The 17,559-nt window shown below is 37.7% G+C and overlaps 1 protein-coding gene across 19 annotated transcripts in view; it reads right to left on the reverse strand.

Moving 5' to 3' along the window:
• Positions 1–2,092: 2,092 nt before the first annotated feature.
• The window catches only part of IKZF2 (IKAROS family zinc finger 2), a 149,138-nt gene continuing 133,671 nt past the window's right edge, over positions 2,093–17,559 (reverse strand). For 16 of the 19 annotated variants that reach the window (XM_036254335.1, XM_036254323.1, XM_036254320.1 and 13 more), the window contains 2 exons: positions 12,638–12,781; positions 2,093–6,892 (listed from right to left, as the gene is read on the reverse strand). In XM_036254335.1, coding sequence (XP_036110228.1) covers positions 6,168–6,892; positions 12,638–12,781 — 869 coding nt within the window. In that variant the 3' untranslated portion in view covers positions 2,093–6,167. The remainder of the gene's footprint in view (positions 6,893–12,637; positions 12,782–17,559) is intronic. The other 3 variants (XM_036254333.1, XM_036254330.1, XM_036254329.1) reach the window with 2 other exon arrangements.

Genomic DNA, 17,559 nt, shown 5'->3' on the forward strand with positions numbered 1-17,559 from the left:
CTTCAAGGAAAGTATTGCACTTGTACAGAAATAAAAGAAAAATATCATTTAAACTAAATAGCAGAAGCAATCATTCTGGAACTGCAAATAACACATGGTCTAAAAGTTCCAACGATTAAGAGCAACTACGGAGCCTGGAGAGCCCCTTCTGAACCTGGAACATTATAGTAACGTTAAAGCATTTTCTCCCAACTGGGAAAGAGTTAAGACTTTTGCTTTAAATTTTTAACATCTTCCTAAATACTTGCAAAAATTGTTTACTCTCTCATAATATACACTTTAGGAGGAAAACCAAATCAGAACACAAAATTCAACAAAAAGGAAGGCAAACATACCATATTATGATTACATAATCTCTGAAGTCATATTTTAGGTACCCAATATTTGAAAGTGAAAGTAACACAAAGGTTAAATCCCTTACCATTTTTAATCCAACTACTTTTCTTTTTTTAATATAAAACTACACTTGAGTATAAAAATATGTCAGCAGATTATACAGCCAACAAAATTCACACACAAAAAATTAAGACCTAAGAGACCCACGAATTAGAAATAAGAGTTGACCTAATCTTCAAACTAGTAGGGGGAAAAGAGCAGAGAAGTCCAAAGACAGTGATGGAAGGGACATGGACAGAGAGGACAAACGAGGTGGAGGGGCGTAGACAACATTTAAGAAGAGACGACAAAGAGAATTTTGTTACACAGAAGGGGAAATGATTTATGTCCAAAATCTGAGAGTGCTTGACAGTCAATGTTTTAAAATCACAGTTTCAGAAATTGAACTACTTAAAAAAATAAACACAAAAGAATAAAACAACAAAAACAGAACCCAGAGTCCTTCCCTTATTACAGTGTATTCAATTTTTAAAAGTCATTTCCAGTAAATTAAATTAAGTAGAATCCTGGTAAGTGCATAGTAGGGGATTCAGTGACCTCGCCCATCTGAGAAACTTTCCTTACTGTGTGTCACTTGAGGTAATTTGAAGGCCCAATTAACTGCAAACTGGCTTATCTGTATCTATAGGAAGTTACATGCTATACTTTATGTGGTTTAGCAGAGGGCCTCTAAATTCTATATTTTATTCACAATAAAAAGGACATTTTAGAAAACTAGTCATTCACATACCATTCTCTGTATGGGATAAAAGGTTAATTCACAACAAATTTATACAGAAAATATACAAATGCAATGTTAGGGGAGAAAACCCCCATAAACAGAATTAAGAACTTATTTCTAAGAGTGTATGTGAAAAATATCCACAGACTTACAGTACAGCAAGAGAAAACTAAAAAGCCAGAATGTTACATAAAAACCTTATGGAAATTTCAAAATTTTAGGTTTCTGCAATACATGTAAAAATATTTAAGGTGTCATTATTTGGCCTAGCAATACACTATGATAAAAAGAAACACTAGCATATCACAGCTTCTTGGTCATATGACATTTGCTTTGTATAACAAGCAGCTCATTATTATTATTTTAAAAAGCTGTCATATCCTAACACATTCACTGCAAGTAACACACAACCATGGTAGGAAACCATCTGAGATTATGCTTTGGAGAACAGCAACGTGATGTGACTGTGCAGTTTTGTTTTGTCCAAGGAGAATTAACTGCCTGCTTCTCTACATTATTCCATTAAACACACACAGATTAGAAGACAGAGGTTCTGAGACTAGCACACTGCTAGTCAATAGAAGAAATTCCAAAACAATACTTTGTTGTATTGAGCAAAGATTCCAAGAATAAAGCCTTGTATGATATTAGAATTTACTTTTCCTTAAGAACAAAACAAAACACATACCATAATGCAATTCACAGCTAAAATTTCCCTCTACCTCATATTTCACCTGCATAATCTTGAAACAACATCCAGAAACACTATCTAACTAAAATCTGGTTTCAAAATTTCCTTTTACTTTGCACAGATGAGCTAAAGGTCTCTGTATTGGAAATTCTTCTAACAGTGTTTCCCTAAGAACATGAAGATAAATTATATAGTACTCAATTTTAAGTGATTTTAAAAAATACATAAGTGTTGTACAAGAGCGAATCAACACTCTCAAAATGCATTTTAAAAAGGCACCAATATAAAAAAATTTTTTTCTAAGTATTTAATACATTAAATTCAGGATCTTAAGAGACCAGTTACTGTATATTTTAATTATTTTGCAGAAACTGGAGGTTTAAAAACATTTCTAAGATAACTTTCACATATACAAACTACAATTTCACCACCACTTTTTTTTTCCTGTGCATTTGGGGAATTTCTGTTTTAGAAGAGTCTTTATAAAACAGTACTTACTAAAATAATATATAAAATATAACTAAAGATCACAAATGCAACATTCCTTTTTGAAAAATGAACAATTTAAAGTTTAAAAATAACATAGCCAGTACCTCAAAATCTAAGTTCTGTCTTGAAACTAAGAGCATACAGTTTTTTAGATTGTACTTTTGCAGCCTTTTCTTTTTCTACCTTAAGGAACCATTTTGGAGATAAAATTAACTAACACTGGAAAATAAACAGACCAATTTTCATCAAAATACCTTCACTGATGTAAATATTGTCAAACATTTACATAAACCACCATTAAGCCTTCTCGGTGGTTTTGTGAGGAGTGTAACTCAGACACAAAACAATATCAAGCTCACGAACATATTCTTGTCTTTCTCTATTTGTCAACATATAAGTTAACTTCTTTTCTGTATCTTCCTATCCAAAAGTAATTAGTTTCTTTCACTTTGGAGGTTATATCAAATCAGCTAAATACTCTACTTTTTTTGACTGTTTTGATTTCTTCTGAAGTAGATTGTAAAGACCCATGCTTCAATAGTTGCAATTAGTCCCAAACACACACTAGTGACTTTAACAGCTCTTAATACGACTTGGTAACAAGTGCGACTACTGGTATTAACAGCAATTAACTCTCCCTACCTCTCTTACAGCACACCTGAGCACTCCAATTGCTTCTTTTCATGATTTTCCTTAAAAGAATGAATGTGTGTATACATAGTTGCTTGTATGCATGTAGAATGGAAGAGATACTCCCTACTTTGTAGCCAAATCTGAACACTGGTCTCCCATTCTCCCATTTTGTCCCTCCAGAAAATCTTCAACGGAATGTTTCGACAACTTGACATTGCTGCCAATCTGCTTATTGGTCACTTTCACTATTTTACAAAGCCAGGTTAGAATGGCTTTTTAAGTGACTGACCACTATTAAGAGAGAGGTTGCACACTTCTCCAACAAGAGCTGGAGATAAAATGCTGGGCAAAATTAGGGCAAAGCAATATGATGAATTTCTGATTTTTTTTTTTTGCCAAAATGGAAAACACATAAACTAACCCATTTTCATGCCCCTCAAATTTTCTGTTTTGTAAAATCTCACCTGAATAAACTGGGACTGTACCTGTCCTGTAAAACTTGATTTATTTGGTGCCTGACCCTCATACTTATTTTTAGGTGCCACCACCTTGCTTATTTCCTGTTGTGAAGAAGAGGCATGCAATCCAGCCACCCAGATTTCTCCAGAAAACCGTGAGTCCACCCAAATTCTTCCTAACCTACACACCTGAATTGACCTTGTCCTCATTTGCCCGGCCACGCCCTGAGCCATCTTTCCCTCTTTCTGGCCCACATATCATGAGGCTAAGAAAGTACGAGCACACACTTGGAGCAAGTGCACTCTCATAAATACAAAGCCCCTTCAAAGAAACAGGTTCCCCAAAAGATGGAATCAGAAAAGGAGCGTGCATGATTCTGTCTTCGCGGGGTACGACACAACTCTTGAGAGCCGCCTAAGTTCCGTTTTATCCCAGGGCAGGTACAGAGTTGTTCACAGAGCACAACAAACCGTAAGTAGGAAGAGCATCCCAGGCAATGCCAGCAAAAATTCACACACAGCTGCACTCAGAAACATACTGACTGCCATCCAAATGTTTCTTTAAATTACAGTTTAACACAAAATCACTCATTTCAATTATTTACCTACCACCAAAAGGGGGGAAAAATCTATTAAGCATGAGTAGTTAGGGTGGGAGGGGTGGAGTCTCAAAGACACGCTTTACCCTTGAATAAATTGCATGTTCAGAACGTGCCAATGTGCCAAAGCGTGCGGGGAAAAGAACGACAGTTGACAGTCTACTGAAAACATTCCACATCTCTGTTTTGGTGCTTCTCTGAGATTTAAAGAAACAGTTTGGACATTTCTCCTAAAATAATTACAACAGGGGTAGTGAAAGGAGCGGTGTTGGAACCACTTTCGCTTAGCTCTGGCTGGGTTAGTGCTTAGAAGTTGCTTAAATAAGCAGACGGTAAACCAGAAAATGAGTGAAGAGCAGTATCCAGGCCAGGACTGTTCATCTGTCCAGAGTTCTCTAGTCTTGCTAATTCTCACATCATCCTGTATCAAGAAACAGAGTGTCTGCAACCTAGTTAAAGATTTTTCCCAGCAGCTATCAGTGACTGCTAACAGTATCCATAGACAGTTATCAGGTAATCCGGTCTCGGTCAGGCTTGCCCTCTCTAAACACAAGCAGCGAGTTCTGCCTCCAAGTATATTCCCTCAAATGATTTGAATCAATCTCACTGGGTTGCTTCCCTCGAATGCTGTAGGACAGCAAAGAACAGACAGCAGCCATACACATGCACGTGAACTCTGGTAACATGTACGGATTAAAGAAAGAGAAATTCTAAGGAGCCGAGATTCATTTCTGACAAAGACTTATACAGAGTTGAAAGTTTTTTGAGACCAAAAATGTGCAGGACACAGTCATTTTTGCTTGGAGGGTTGGTAGCATTCTATACTCCAAGAAGGGTAAATATATATTTTTCTGTTCTATCTGTAATCCAGTAGGTAACACAGAAGTTCCCTTTCTTTGCACCAAAAGTGCCAGATGTTATTATTGAATAAATAGCCCTAGTTCCATAACGTTACAGGGTTCAAGTTACACATTCAGATCAAATTAGCAATTGCTCCGAGGAGAGCTGGAAAGAAATAGCCTACAGTAAGGTATGTATGACCTTCTATGGGGAGAGCAAAAGATGAATGGACTATGGACAGAACACTGGGTGGTCACAGCTTGAAAAAACACAAGTGAAAAGAGAAATATACCAGAACAGGGATTTCTGAGTGGGTTTTTCCCCCTACTGTTAGCCTAATTATATTTTTCTGCTGACCGATTAACACTGATTAAATGCTGATAAAGTGACAATCGTAAGCGTACTTTTAGAAACAAATACGTATACTCTGCGGCCATCACGTTACAACGCTAAAAGGAAACTTCCTAAACGAATTTATGAAAAGTGGAGGTCCCTTCTGAAACTACTGACGGCCTCTTAGCCACTCTTAGACCATATGTTATTCTGAAAACTAGATACAAATACTATTCATTAAAGGTGTTAAAAGTAAGGCTGCCAGGGTGTCTATAAAATGCCAGTCATCAAAACTATGGAAAAAACAGTGCTTAAGTTTAGAAAAATAAGATCACAGGACCTCAGATGTATTGTGTGACCCTCACTACCTGTAGTTGAAAAGGTCTGCTATATGGTACAGTGTATAACATACCGTATTATAAATTCCATAGGGAAAGTAAACATAGAACCCACAACAACTCATCCAAGGAGTTATCATTGAAAATAACCATGTGTTTTTGTTCCATGATCTCTGGAGGAGGAAAAAAACAAAAAAACATTTTACATTTTGAAACAAATTTTTCTTTGAAGCGTGAAATTACTTACGCCATTTTAAACTGCGTAAGTCCTGCCCAGAGAACTAAGCTTTCCTGCCTTCAGTCATAATTCTGAACATCAGTGGCAAATCAGAATCTCTTAGGTGAATCTATATGAATCAATCAATTTTTTTTCAAAGCACGATATGCCTCAGATCTATGCATGGCAGAAACGAACTGCTCTTAAAATTCCCACAAAGTAAAGAAGCCAAGTTATCAAGAAACAAGATCCCCTGTCCCTGTCCCTTCTGTTTCTTCCTAATTGTAATTAGGCAGAGCAAAGACACTGCAACCACAAAATAAGAATTAATGACAGTAATAATATTTTTAAAAAAAGGTATGTCAACATCTTAGGGAAGGTGGGATTGTAAGTGCAGTATTTCTTCATGTGCAGTTTGTTACTTCATAGGGGTCCCTTTGGAATGAAAAGGCCTAGTGGAATGTGTGCTCCCCTCGAACAATGTGTGATGAAAACTCATAACGGTCCTGGCTTCTGTAGCCACAGATGTTGCATTCCAGTGGGTCCCGGTAGCCATGGCAACCCATGTGAATGGTGTACATGACGTGGTCTAGGAAAAGGACTCGGCAGTGCTCACACTTAAAGGCCCTAATCTGTTCTCCTTCTCCATTGAAGACTTTGTAGATGTCCTTCAGAGAGCCCTTAGGAGCCTTGGTGGTGTCCAAAGCCTTGACATCCTCCTTCATGTAAGCTGGGCTTTGTTTCCTCTTGGGATTTAAGGCAGGGTTTCCTTGGTAGGACTGGTGGTCATCATGGCTGCTTTCTGAGTCAGTAGAATCCAGGCAGCTATTGCTGGGAGAGGCCTCTCTTTCCTGGGGTCGACTCTTTGGTCTGATGAGAGAGATAGGGCCATCCATGTTGTTTTCATGACTATCGGAGGTTTCCCTGCTAATGGGTCTTTCTATCCTATTTGGATGATAGACCTGAGAATAAGCTGAGCTTATAACTGGGGCCACCTCAGCGATTGTGCTTGGCGGGTGCTGCATCAGAGGGTGAAGGGCCTCAGCTCCAAGGTAGGTGATTGCATTGTTGATGGCTTGGTCCATCATATGAGACTGCATCAGCTCAGCCTCCTTCTCATATGTTAAGTTCATATCAAAGTGAATGTCTGGGTAGCTGAATCGCATGAGCTTTTCCCCTGAAAGAGAGAGGGGAAGAAAAGCAAAAAGGAAAACAAAAAAGACACAGCAAAATTAGTGGCTGGATTAAAAATATAAAAGTACAAAGCTAACTAATCAAATCCACTTCCCACAACATGGTATATCTTGTTCTTTAGATCAAGTATTTACGCTCTTTGACTCTGCTGAGACTCACAAACACTCTAAACCTGCAAAGGGGATTAGTAATAAAAATTTCAAAAGCCATTTGTACTTGTTCTAATGCCCTTGTGAAAATGCATCTAGTCTGAAAAGTGTAACTGGGTGTAGTATTACCTTATTTTCATTCACTATTAAAATTTCCACTTGTCTAGAGCTTATAGAGCAAATATAGGAGAAAGAAAAAAATACCAGGCAAAAATAAGTCAGAGACTATGCATGTTTTTGCATATTGTAAACATCAGTGACCAAGCCACTAAGACTATAAAATCTAGAGTGATCTGGTTATAAATGGTCACCTCGCCCTGGCTGGTTTGGCTCTGGGGTTGGAGCATTGGCCTGCGGTCTGGAGAGACCCGGGTTCAGTTCCAGCTAAGGGCGCGTACCTCGGTTGCAGTTTGTCCCGGGCCCTGGTTGGGTCGTGTGGGTGGCAACCACTCGATGTGTCCCTTTCATGTCGATGTTTCTCTCTCTTTCTCTCCCTCCTACTCTATCTGAACAAAATGTCAAAAAATGTCCTTGGGTGAGGATTAAAAAAAAAAACAATGGTCACCTCACTTTGTGTAGGGTTGATTTGGTTGATTTAGGTGCTACATGAAAAAACAATTACAGAGCTGACATATTTCATTCTGGAGAGTTCAAAAGAGTCCCAATAAAAATACTGTTATAAGATGTACTGTCTGATAAAGTGAACAAAATTTTGGGCTATTTTAAAACAGCAGTTACTTACAAATGTATTTATAAATTTGGAAAATACTACGTTTTGTTGTTTTGTATCTCAAAAAGGATAATTATTCATTTTTATATCACCCTTTCTTATTGAGACATGTATGCAATGGTTCTGGTATGATCCACTGTCCATTTTCCTATACTTTCCCTTGACTGAAGTATAACTGTAGTTTTTCCTTCAATATTTACTTCAATTAATTTAATTTTACTTCAATATAACATCTAAATATTAACTAGAAAAAAGAGTTTGGTGCATAGAGTATGAGAAGTAATTTCTCTCCTTCAAATATGACCAACTTTAGACAGAATATTTTATCTTTTTAAATTTCTGCCACTAAAACAAAGTAGTCTCCTATTAGTTACCTAGTTCTGATAGGTGAATCTTACAAAGTAATGCCTCTTAAAATATATGTGCACTTCTTATCCATGTTGTAGATGAACGCCTCACTTGTAACGTGGGTGGGAAATATTGACCCAGAGAACTGCATTCTGGAAAAGCACTTTCAAGTAGCTGGTATTATCTCAGGTTTAAGAAAGGTCCCCAAAGTGAGATCAGGCTAATGACCAGAGCATGAAAATGGAAGGGAAAAAATGAGAAAGCATTTTGTGGTATCCAATTTAAGACACTGCAATGTCGTAAGTTTAAAAGTTAAGCTACACAAACCTAATCTATATCCTCAAAGAGTCTACAGTTTAGAGGGGGTGACAGTGGTTTAGGGATCATTTATAATACAGTGTGAAACGGGTGATGGGGTCAAATTAAAGGAATTCATATCTCCTATGAGGGGGGTAAAGTAAGACTTTTTGAAGGCGGTGGCATCAGAGAAATGAGTCTGATGGCAAATATTAGCCAAGTAAAGGAATGTGGGATGGAGCAGAAGGTAATAAGACTCAGAGGCAGCAGGTGTGAAAATACATAGAAAGATGAAGTCATAAAACCGAGGGCGTATTCAACGGCTGAGAAATTTGAATTTGTATCCTGAGAGCAACAGCAATGAAAGGATTAAACAAGGAAATGACTTGACTAGAGAGTTATTTGGCAAGATGGTTTAGAAAGCTTTGCTGTGGAGACCAAGGTGGTCTAACTAGCACAGTGTCAGTGGAAATGGAGAAAATTCGATGGAATGGAGAGAAACAGAAAACATAGGTACTAGGGCTTGGTGATTATCTAGACATAGAGAATGAAGGGAAAAAAAGTTTGGATGTTAATTAGATTAAAACGATGATGAATTCAGGTCGGGAAGACTATGAGTAACTGTCATGTCCAGTAGGTACTGAGGTATAGTCTCGAACTCAGGAGAGAGATCTGGCCTTCAGATGTAGAGATGAGAGTCACCAGTTGATAGAAAGTAACTTCTTAAGCCATGGGGATACGTGTATCACCCACGAATAGGTCAAGTGTGAAGGACTGAAATCCCGTAACAGAAACTGAAAGAACACCAAGATTTTTATGCCTGCCCACAGACCAGGGCAAGTGGGATTCTTGCACTAAACCCCGTATTTAGAGAGCCCTGGGCCTTGCTCCTTATGGATGAGGAATGTGCAGGGCCAAGGGAATGTGCCTATCTAGAGCTTACTCCCTTGACCACACTCTGTACCCTCAAAGTCCTTGCCCTGAGCTTGCACCTAGGGTTAGCGGTCCTCGCCAGAGGGTCCATCCTCCAGAGTAACAATGGTGCTGCTGGAACGTATACTCTGAGGCCTGAGGAATGGCCAACACACTCCTCTTCATGCACAACACGTGGGTACAATGTGAACAGAACTGGATGTGCAGGCTGAGGTGTCTACACATGTATGCTTGAGTCTCCTTTTGAAATTGGACACAACCAAGAATGTGTCCACAGAGAGGCCAGGCTCCTGGCCAGAGGGTGTTCCGCTCTGACTGCTGCCAAGGTCTGCTGTGGAACTCCAAGGAATCCGAGAATTCAATGTTTATTTGAACTGAGTCTTCTAAGTTGAAGGGTAAAACATAACAGTTTTTCACCTTGAGTTATATTAAAATACTTAAGCATATGAATGGAGTCCTCCATTAGTACTTTTGTCCCCATTTGCATAGCTAATAAAGAATACTGAGAAGGAGCAGTCACAGAAGCTGGAAGAGATGCAAAAGAGGTCAATGTCATAGAAACCAAGGAACGAGAGTATTTCAAAAGGAATTAAACAGTAGTGGCAAATGCTCTCTAGGAGTTGTGTCAGACAGTCTCTAAGGTCCCAGGGAAGCTGGTGGTGATGTCCATGAGAACACATCCAATAAAGCTCAGGGAAGAACGCCAGGCAGCAAAGTCTGGGGTACAAGGAGAAAGAAAGAAATTACGGAAAACAAGCATAGAGAACTCTTTCAAGAACTCCATCTTCGAAGACATGTAGAATGTAGATGGTCCCTGGAAGGAGTATTGGGTCTGAGGGAAGATTTCTTTTAATCATGATAGTTTATCACATTAAATGCTGACATGAAAATACCAATAGAGGTGAGAAACTGAAATACAAGTGAGGAAGAGAAAAAATAATAGTGTAAGTATTTGGGGGCCTGGGATAGGAGAATTCCAGAGCACACTTAGAGGAATTTACTTTAGTCAGAAAGAAACACACACTTTTTTTTCTCTGAAACAAGGAGAAAAGAAGGAAGTATTCAGGTGGGTGCACATGGTCCCATAGGGTTAGTGAAATTGCTCTGAAATCACTTCAACTGGTTTTACTCCCCGTGAATTTAGATACAATATCAGCAAGAAGTGAGACCGCATGTTTGCAGAGAGTGAAGGAAGCTTGAAATGGCCCCAGTGGTGAGCAGCAGGGAAGACTCTTCAGGGATACATCAAAGCATGGATGTTACACAGCATGGGTGGGACAAACGGATGTTTGAGACCAGTTAATTCATTTAGTTTTGGTGACATCAGTTTGAAGGCTGTGAGATGATGTCCAAAAGCACTAGCAGCTATGCAGATACGGCTGCACTAGAGAGAGGGGTTTCCCCAGGAGAAGATGATCGAAGGACAACAGATCAGGAGAGTCAGGAATATTGGCAAAGGAGCAGAAGAGTGATGAGCCATGGACTCGAAGCTGGACGAGAAAGGAGAGGAGACAGACTGATACACAGAAAGTGCGGAGATCACTGGCCCGGATGGCTGGAGACGGTCAAAGAGCGGCATTTAACCGAGGGGCACAGTAAAAGGGAATTTACAGTAAGGGTGGAATGACGAAATTTTTGTTTCAGATGCAGAAATGGTTACTATGCAAATGTTATATATATGACTGTTAGTGTAGAACCCAAATAAAGAAAAAACCATCAAATTCCTAATAAAAAATCGAATGTCATTACTTTAGAATCAAAATGCAAATTAAAAAATCTGTCCCTCTTTTCTAAGGAATGTAATGAGATCAAATTGAGGGCAGCATTTCTAAGTCATAAAAAAAAACCCAAAAACATGAAAATGTTTCAAAAGGCAGAACTAAACAAATGCAAAAGATAGAAAAATAGGAATAAATTTTATATTTTCCCAAATATACTAGTGTCTAGTTGAGATATAGGCATTTAATGAACATCCATCAAATTAATCAATTTTTAAAGTAGATAAACGGCCATTTAAAAAATGTTGTTTATTAAAAGAAAGAAAGAGACGGAAATAAACGTCACCGAGGGCCCATGGCAGGCCTTCGTGTGTCCTCGGAAGGGCCTCCACTGACCTACGCTAAAGGGTGGTCCTTAGAGCTATCCTCAGCCTTCTTTCCACAGGCTCTGTTAATTAATCTCCCCAGCTTCCTTAAAGTGGTATTTTGGTGATTTGTTAGTTCTTTAGTTTTAGGTTGAAAGGAAACCATCTCGAAATGTTTACTGGAGTAACAGAATTTTATTACCCTTTCCTCCCTGAAATAACCAAAGAAAAGATGTTCTCCTGATCACCATTCAACTCCCACAAGACATTCCACAATGATTTTTAGAATAGAATGTGAATATTTTTTATTTATTATCATTTCTACCCTATATAAGATCTATAAAAGTAGATAATACATATACAATCAACAACAATTCTTTATATTCAATCTGTATTATTCACATGGTCTTTTTAAAAGTTAGACGCTTTCTGTATCCTCAGAGATACTTATGACTTATGGTATGCAGAATGGTGCCAACTCTGAGTGTATCGAAGAACATCTAAGGGGTTGGAAATGAAAAAGTAAAGTCCAATACATCATATTTAATCTTTTCAGTTCAAAATCACAGGCTGGATAAAACAAAGATCAAAATATGAAACACAGATCCAAATAGGAAGCATCTTGGATGGAGGTTGCGGCATTATTTTTCTAATGCAGAATTAAAAGAAAAAAGGATTTCTCTTTATCCTAGATCAAATACTAAGAACACTAATATCATGTAAAGAAAAGAGTTCAAAAACCTGGTACTAAAGCAAATTTTAAAACACAATCAAAACTGGCTTATAGGCTACACTACTTCTCTTAAGTGTTACAATTCTTTAAATGAACATTTTATTTTTAGATGCTATTCCACCTTATACATCATTTTGAGATAGCAACTTACTACTATCAGTCTTTCCTTCATCTCTCTTTCTTAACCTCATATACTTATATACGAGAAAGAGGGAGGGAGGGGGAGGGAGGGAGGGAGGAAGGGAGGGAGAGGGGGGGAGAGAGAGAGAGAGAGAGAGAGAGAGAGAGAGAAAGCAAAAGTATGGTACACGTAGAGTGGAATCAGTAGAAAAGAAAAGAGATTTATGTTTATTTCATGAACTGAAATACACCACATATATTTCTAACACATGGGAACATGTCTTTGCCTATTAAAATCACCTTTTTAAAGAAATACAAGCATTTGTGATGCTTACCCACAAACTTTTGTGGAGTGGAGCTTTTACGTTTTCCCATATTCCCCGTGAGCTTCTCTATGACAGCAGGTCTCTCAAAAGGCACCAGAGAAATATTGTTGTCCATAATAGGCTCTTGTTCCTTACAATCTTCTATAGGAGGTACTATATAAAACCATACAAAAAATGCAATCTGATAATTTCTTCAACACTTGACAGATAAGAAACTGAATTTGCCAGGTCTATATGTGTTATACAAACATAAGCTAGTATGCTTGAGTAAAAACAAGTAGCAAGATCCCTCCAGGGTTCAAGTGCCTGGTAGCTTTACTCTCACACACAGAAGATTTCCTTTTATCTGGGTCTCTCTCAGATCAATGACATAAACTGTTGCCACTATTATTGGCGGCAAACATGTTCATCTTGTTTCTTAGCTTATGCCTCTGAAAGTGTTTTTAACATTGATTAAAATCAATACTACTTTAAGACTGCACTATTCTCAAGGCTTTTGGAGTTTATTTTTGTAAAACAATTTAAGCAAGTCAACTAGTTTTGGAGGAAAGCATCAACAGACACAGAATAACAGCACAATATTTAACCAGTTTTTTTTTCTCCACCCATGTATTTTCTTGTAACAGATTTTCTATCTGATGAGCTGAATGAGCTGGTAGCCTCGTTGGCAGTACCTCAATACCTGTGCAAAGCAGCCTTTATGAAGGAGATCCCATTCTGAACACGCATAGTCAACTGTGGCAGCTTCACAGTTGTAATTTATTTTAAAAAGAGCTCTTCAGCAGGATAAAATAATCCATTTCCAAACTGGCATCTTTGCTCACTAAACTGCTCTAATTCATTCAACATAAACTTTCCCATGCTGCTCTGCCTTCATCCCATTTGTTTCGTTGCTTTAGGCTAATATCCTAACTCATAGGTTAGTGTGTGTGTGTATATATATATATATACACACACACACACAGTGTAGACAAAGAACTTAAAGAAGTTGTTTTTTAATAAAAATATTCTCAAAGAACATTTAACTAAGGACAGATTTAACTGAGTAACATCTGAGACAGATTGAGATCCATTGATTAGAACTGATGCTCACAGGAAAGACCATAACTTACAGCTTCTTGATTACTGTTGCTTTCTCCACTTGTACCTGTGCCAATAATGTTTGGAAACCCAAGGGTTTCATATCTTAGGATATCTTCACTTGTTCAGCATGCACTGTAAAATTACTTATTCTGCTCCTTGCATTTGTAAAGGATAGTTCCACTGTGTGAAATGCAAGGCATTCTCATTTATAAGGGTGGACACCAAAATAAAGTGAGAAAGCAAGAGATGAAAGTTAAGAAAATCCAGTGCACAATTCAGGTGACCTAGTTAATAAGCAATACAGGTTGCAGATTAAAAAAAAAAAAGAAAAATGGCATCAGAAAATTGTTTTCGTAAATTGGACACACTTAAAGAGATCAACATTCAATCTAAGTTTGGGGTTAACCTAATATAGTTTGGTAGATGGGCCAGAAAAATTTAATCTTAATCTTTGTTTATAACAGGTCCTCTGGTTATGAACGGCAAGTGATTCTGCAATTACTGGATGTTAATTTGGAAAAAAAAAATTCCAAGAATGAGATACAGAAACAAGGAAACAATTAGCTCATTTTCTATACTGATATACTTAGTAATATTATCGAGTGGAAAAAGTCTGCCCTCCCTACATTTTACAAAAGATCATGTATCCTATGTTAGAAACACCTAAAATAAAAATAAAAATAAAAACTTAAAAAGTAAAGCAAAGAAGGAAGACCACAGAATTCAAATAAGGGGGACAGGAGGAAGAAATGGCTGTGATGTGGTGAAATCCATGTAACAGATTCAGATTACTGCCAAATTCTTAACTTTCCTTTTGGGTGGTGGATTTATAGGCACTTATTACATTATTTCAAAAGTACCTATTGACCAAAAAACTATAGATCAAAGATGAAAACATGTCATGGACCAAGATCCAAAATGAAAGAAGAAAAGAAGAAAAAAAAAGTTTGTTGTTGTTAATTTTGCTAAAAAACAGCAAAACTGGTTAACAGGGTTTGCCCCCAAACTGAATATACTAATTAGTTTTGAAATGAGTTGTGTAACACTTAGCAGTTTTGCTCTAAGTTTCACCTTGAATTGTCATATTTGCACACATTTAACATTCAGAACGAAACCTGGGTGTGGGAACTGCCCCACACCACATCCACCTCAATTCAGACGATCTGTCCCAAGTTCAATGAAGCTCATGTGAACTGAGAACAATGACTTTTGCAGTGCTCTGGTCTAAATTCCACTTTACAAAAGCCCTTTACATATCAAATACTGATCTCGTTTCTATCATATTGACAACAATAACAACAACAACAAGAGCTGAGACATGTGTTAAGTACTGTTATAAGGGTTTGCATTTAATAATTCATTTAATGCTTTCAAGCACCCCCTGAGATAGGCACATTTACCTTCTCCAAACTGGGAAACAAAAGAGCCACGATGTTCGGTTATTTCCTCAGGCTTACATCTAGTTAGTAAGGAATATACGAGTTGAATCTAGCTGGTCAGGCTCCGGAAACAGGCTCTTGGCCACTATGCTATAGTATTCTTTATAGACGTACTTTGAATTTTGACTTTATATAACAAGTATGACATATTTTTATGGTCTGCCATTGGGTAAAGATCTGATACATTTTCTCAATTACATAACTAATCTGAATTTTTTGCTTTGATGAAATAAAAATGTTTCTGGATATACAGGGGGTGGGCAAAAGTAGGTTTATAATTGTGAGTATGTGAAACACGAGTTTATTCTTGTATTATTATTAATTATTGCGTTATTTTCCATATGAACCTACTTCTGCCCACTGCTGTATACTATTTGACACAAAATGAGCTTTCTTGTTAACTCAACAGTGCATTACTCCCATTGTGAGGCATTCACCTAGGCTGAGAAAAGACCAATATGCTAACTTGACTTGTTAGAGCAAACTTCAAAACCAAGTATCTTCCTTGAAGTTATTTTTGAAGTTATAAAACAGGATAATAATAGATTTATGCTTGCATCGTTTCATTATCTCATCTCATTGATAAGTCATAAAGACAGAACCATAGTGTTCCCAACATACAGCAATTATACTGAACAATCCACTGAAATTTCCAATTCCAAGAACACACAGTTGTGAGAGATCTAGACTAGGTCATCTGTCTGTCCCACGGCCAGAAGAGGGCAGGGCGCAGGGCACCCAGACCGACAGTTCTGCATGGCTTCGTGCAAGGCGAGACAGTTCTCTAAAGGGAAATGAGAGTCTTGTTATCAAAAGAAGGAGGAAGGTATGTAGGGCAGGCAAAAACTACAGATGACTTCTATGCTGTCCCTCATTTTTCCATGTTGCTGAATCTAAAAGAAACTTTTTAGTTACCTTAGTTATTTTCTTGAGAACATTGGACAATGCTGATGCTTGCTTTGGGTTTCGAGAAATCACTCTTTCCATCAAGCCTCCTGCTCTTACTCATCTTCATGGCTTTTTTGTTTTCTTCCTGGTGTGCTCTTCTAGATGTCTCACTCTATACTCACCCGTATAACTCGATAAAACCTGCTACTCCAGGCTACTATCTATACAACGATGGCTCCCACAACCTGATTTCCTACTCAGCCCTCTCTCCAGTTGAATATATATATATATGTTTGACTTCTTCTTAGTTTCACTTGGCATTCTCTCACAGGTACTTAAAAGATAATTTGTTCAAAAGCAAAAATCTCTGTTTCCCTCTGCAAACTTTCTCCTATTTCCCTAATTTCCATCTCAGTGAATGGCACTACTATCTACCTGGTCATCCGTGCTAGATAACTGGCACATCCTAGATTTCTTCCTTTCACTCAGTCTCTTGCCCCTCCTCTTCCCTACCAAATGTTTTAGGTTCTACATCTATAGTCGCTGCATAGTGCAGGCTTCTCTGCATAGTGCAGGCTTCTAAGCTCAACTCAATCAATCAGTTGACTGTTGCAATGGTCTACTTGCCTCTATTTCGACTCTTTTGATCTAGCTCCTACATATCTAGCAATAAAATATTAATCTAACAATGTTTTTTAGGATACATTACGAATTCTTTACTTAGCACAACAGGCCCTTGATGCCCTGTTCATAGCCTATATCTCTAGCCTTACCACCGTCCAGTTTTTCTTGCCCTTACATACTCTCCAATTATACGTAGCTGCTTCTAGGTCCTTGACCCATCATGCTCTTTTAGACTTCCATTTCTTCATACACACTCTTCTCTCTGTATGAAACATGCTTCTCGACTTAATCAGCTGGCTTCCTTGCCTTTTAAAGGTCTATTCAAACATAACTTTTCCTAGAAATGGATGCCCAGTGTCATTTAGATATCTGCCTTCTGTGCCCCCATAATACTTATCATAGGTTCTAACTGTTGGTTTACTGGTCAATTCTTTCCAATTGTTTTCAATTGACCTTAGAGACCTAGACTAGGTCATCTGTCCATTTTATGTGACTTTGTATCTATGGTACCTTTCATGATGTGAGACAAATGTCCTAGTCAATGGATGTTTCCTGAATGACTTAATGAAGAAAATGTCACCCAATGAAGATAGTTTGGAAAAACTCACTAGAAAGTGTACAGATTCCCAATATGTCTCCATACTTGCAATAAAGAAATTCTCTTTATCATACAATTCAAACCATAAATTTAAAAAAATATATATTTTTTTCTTTAAAGTTGGCTATCTTTCCAATTCATACTTTCATTTTTGTCTTTAGGCAGGAAAGGGGGGGGGGGTTAATTATATACTTTGATTTTTAAAGCTGTTTCTGCAAGCTGATCAGACTTGAAAAATGAGCATAAAATAACTTTAAAATAAGATAATCTGCCATAAAAGCAAATTCATTATTATCTTT

Source organism: Molossus molossus, unplaced genomic scaffold (assembly GCF_014108415.1).
Source record: "Molossus molossus isolate mMolMol1 unplaced genomic scaffold, mMolMol1.p scaffold_m16_p_11, whole genome shotgun sequence".
NCBI lineage: Eukaryota > Metazoa > Chordata > Mammalia > Chiroptera > Molossidae > Molossus > Molossus molossus.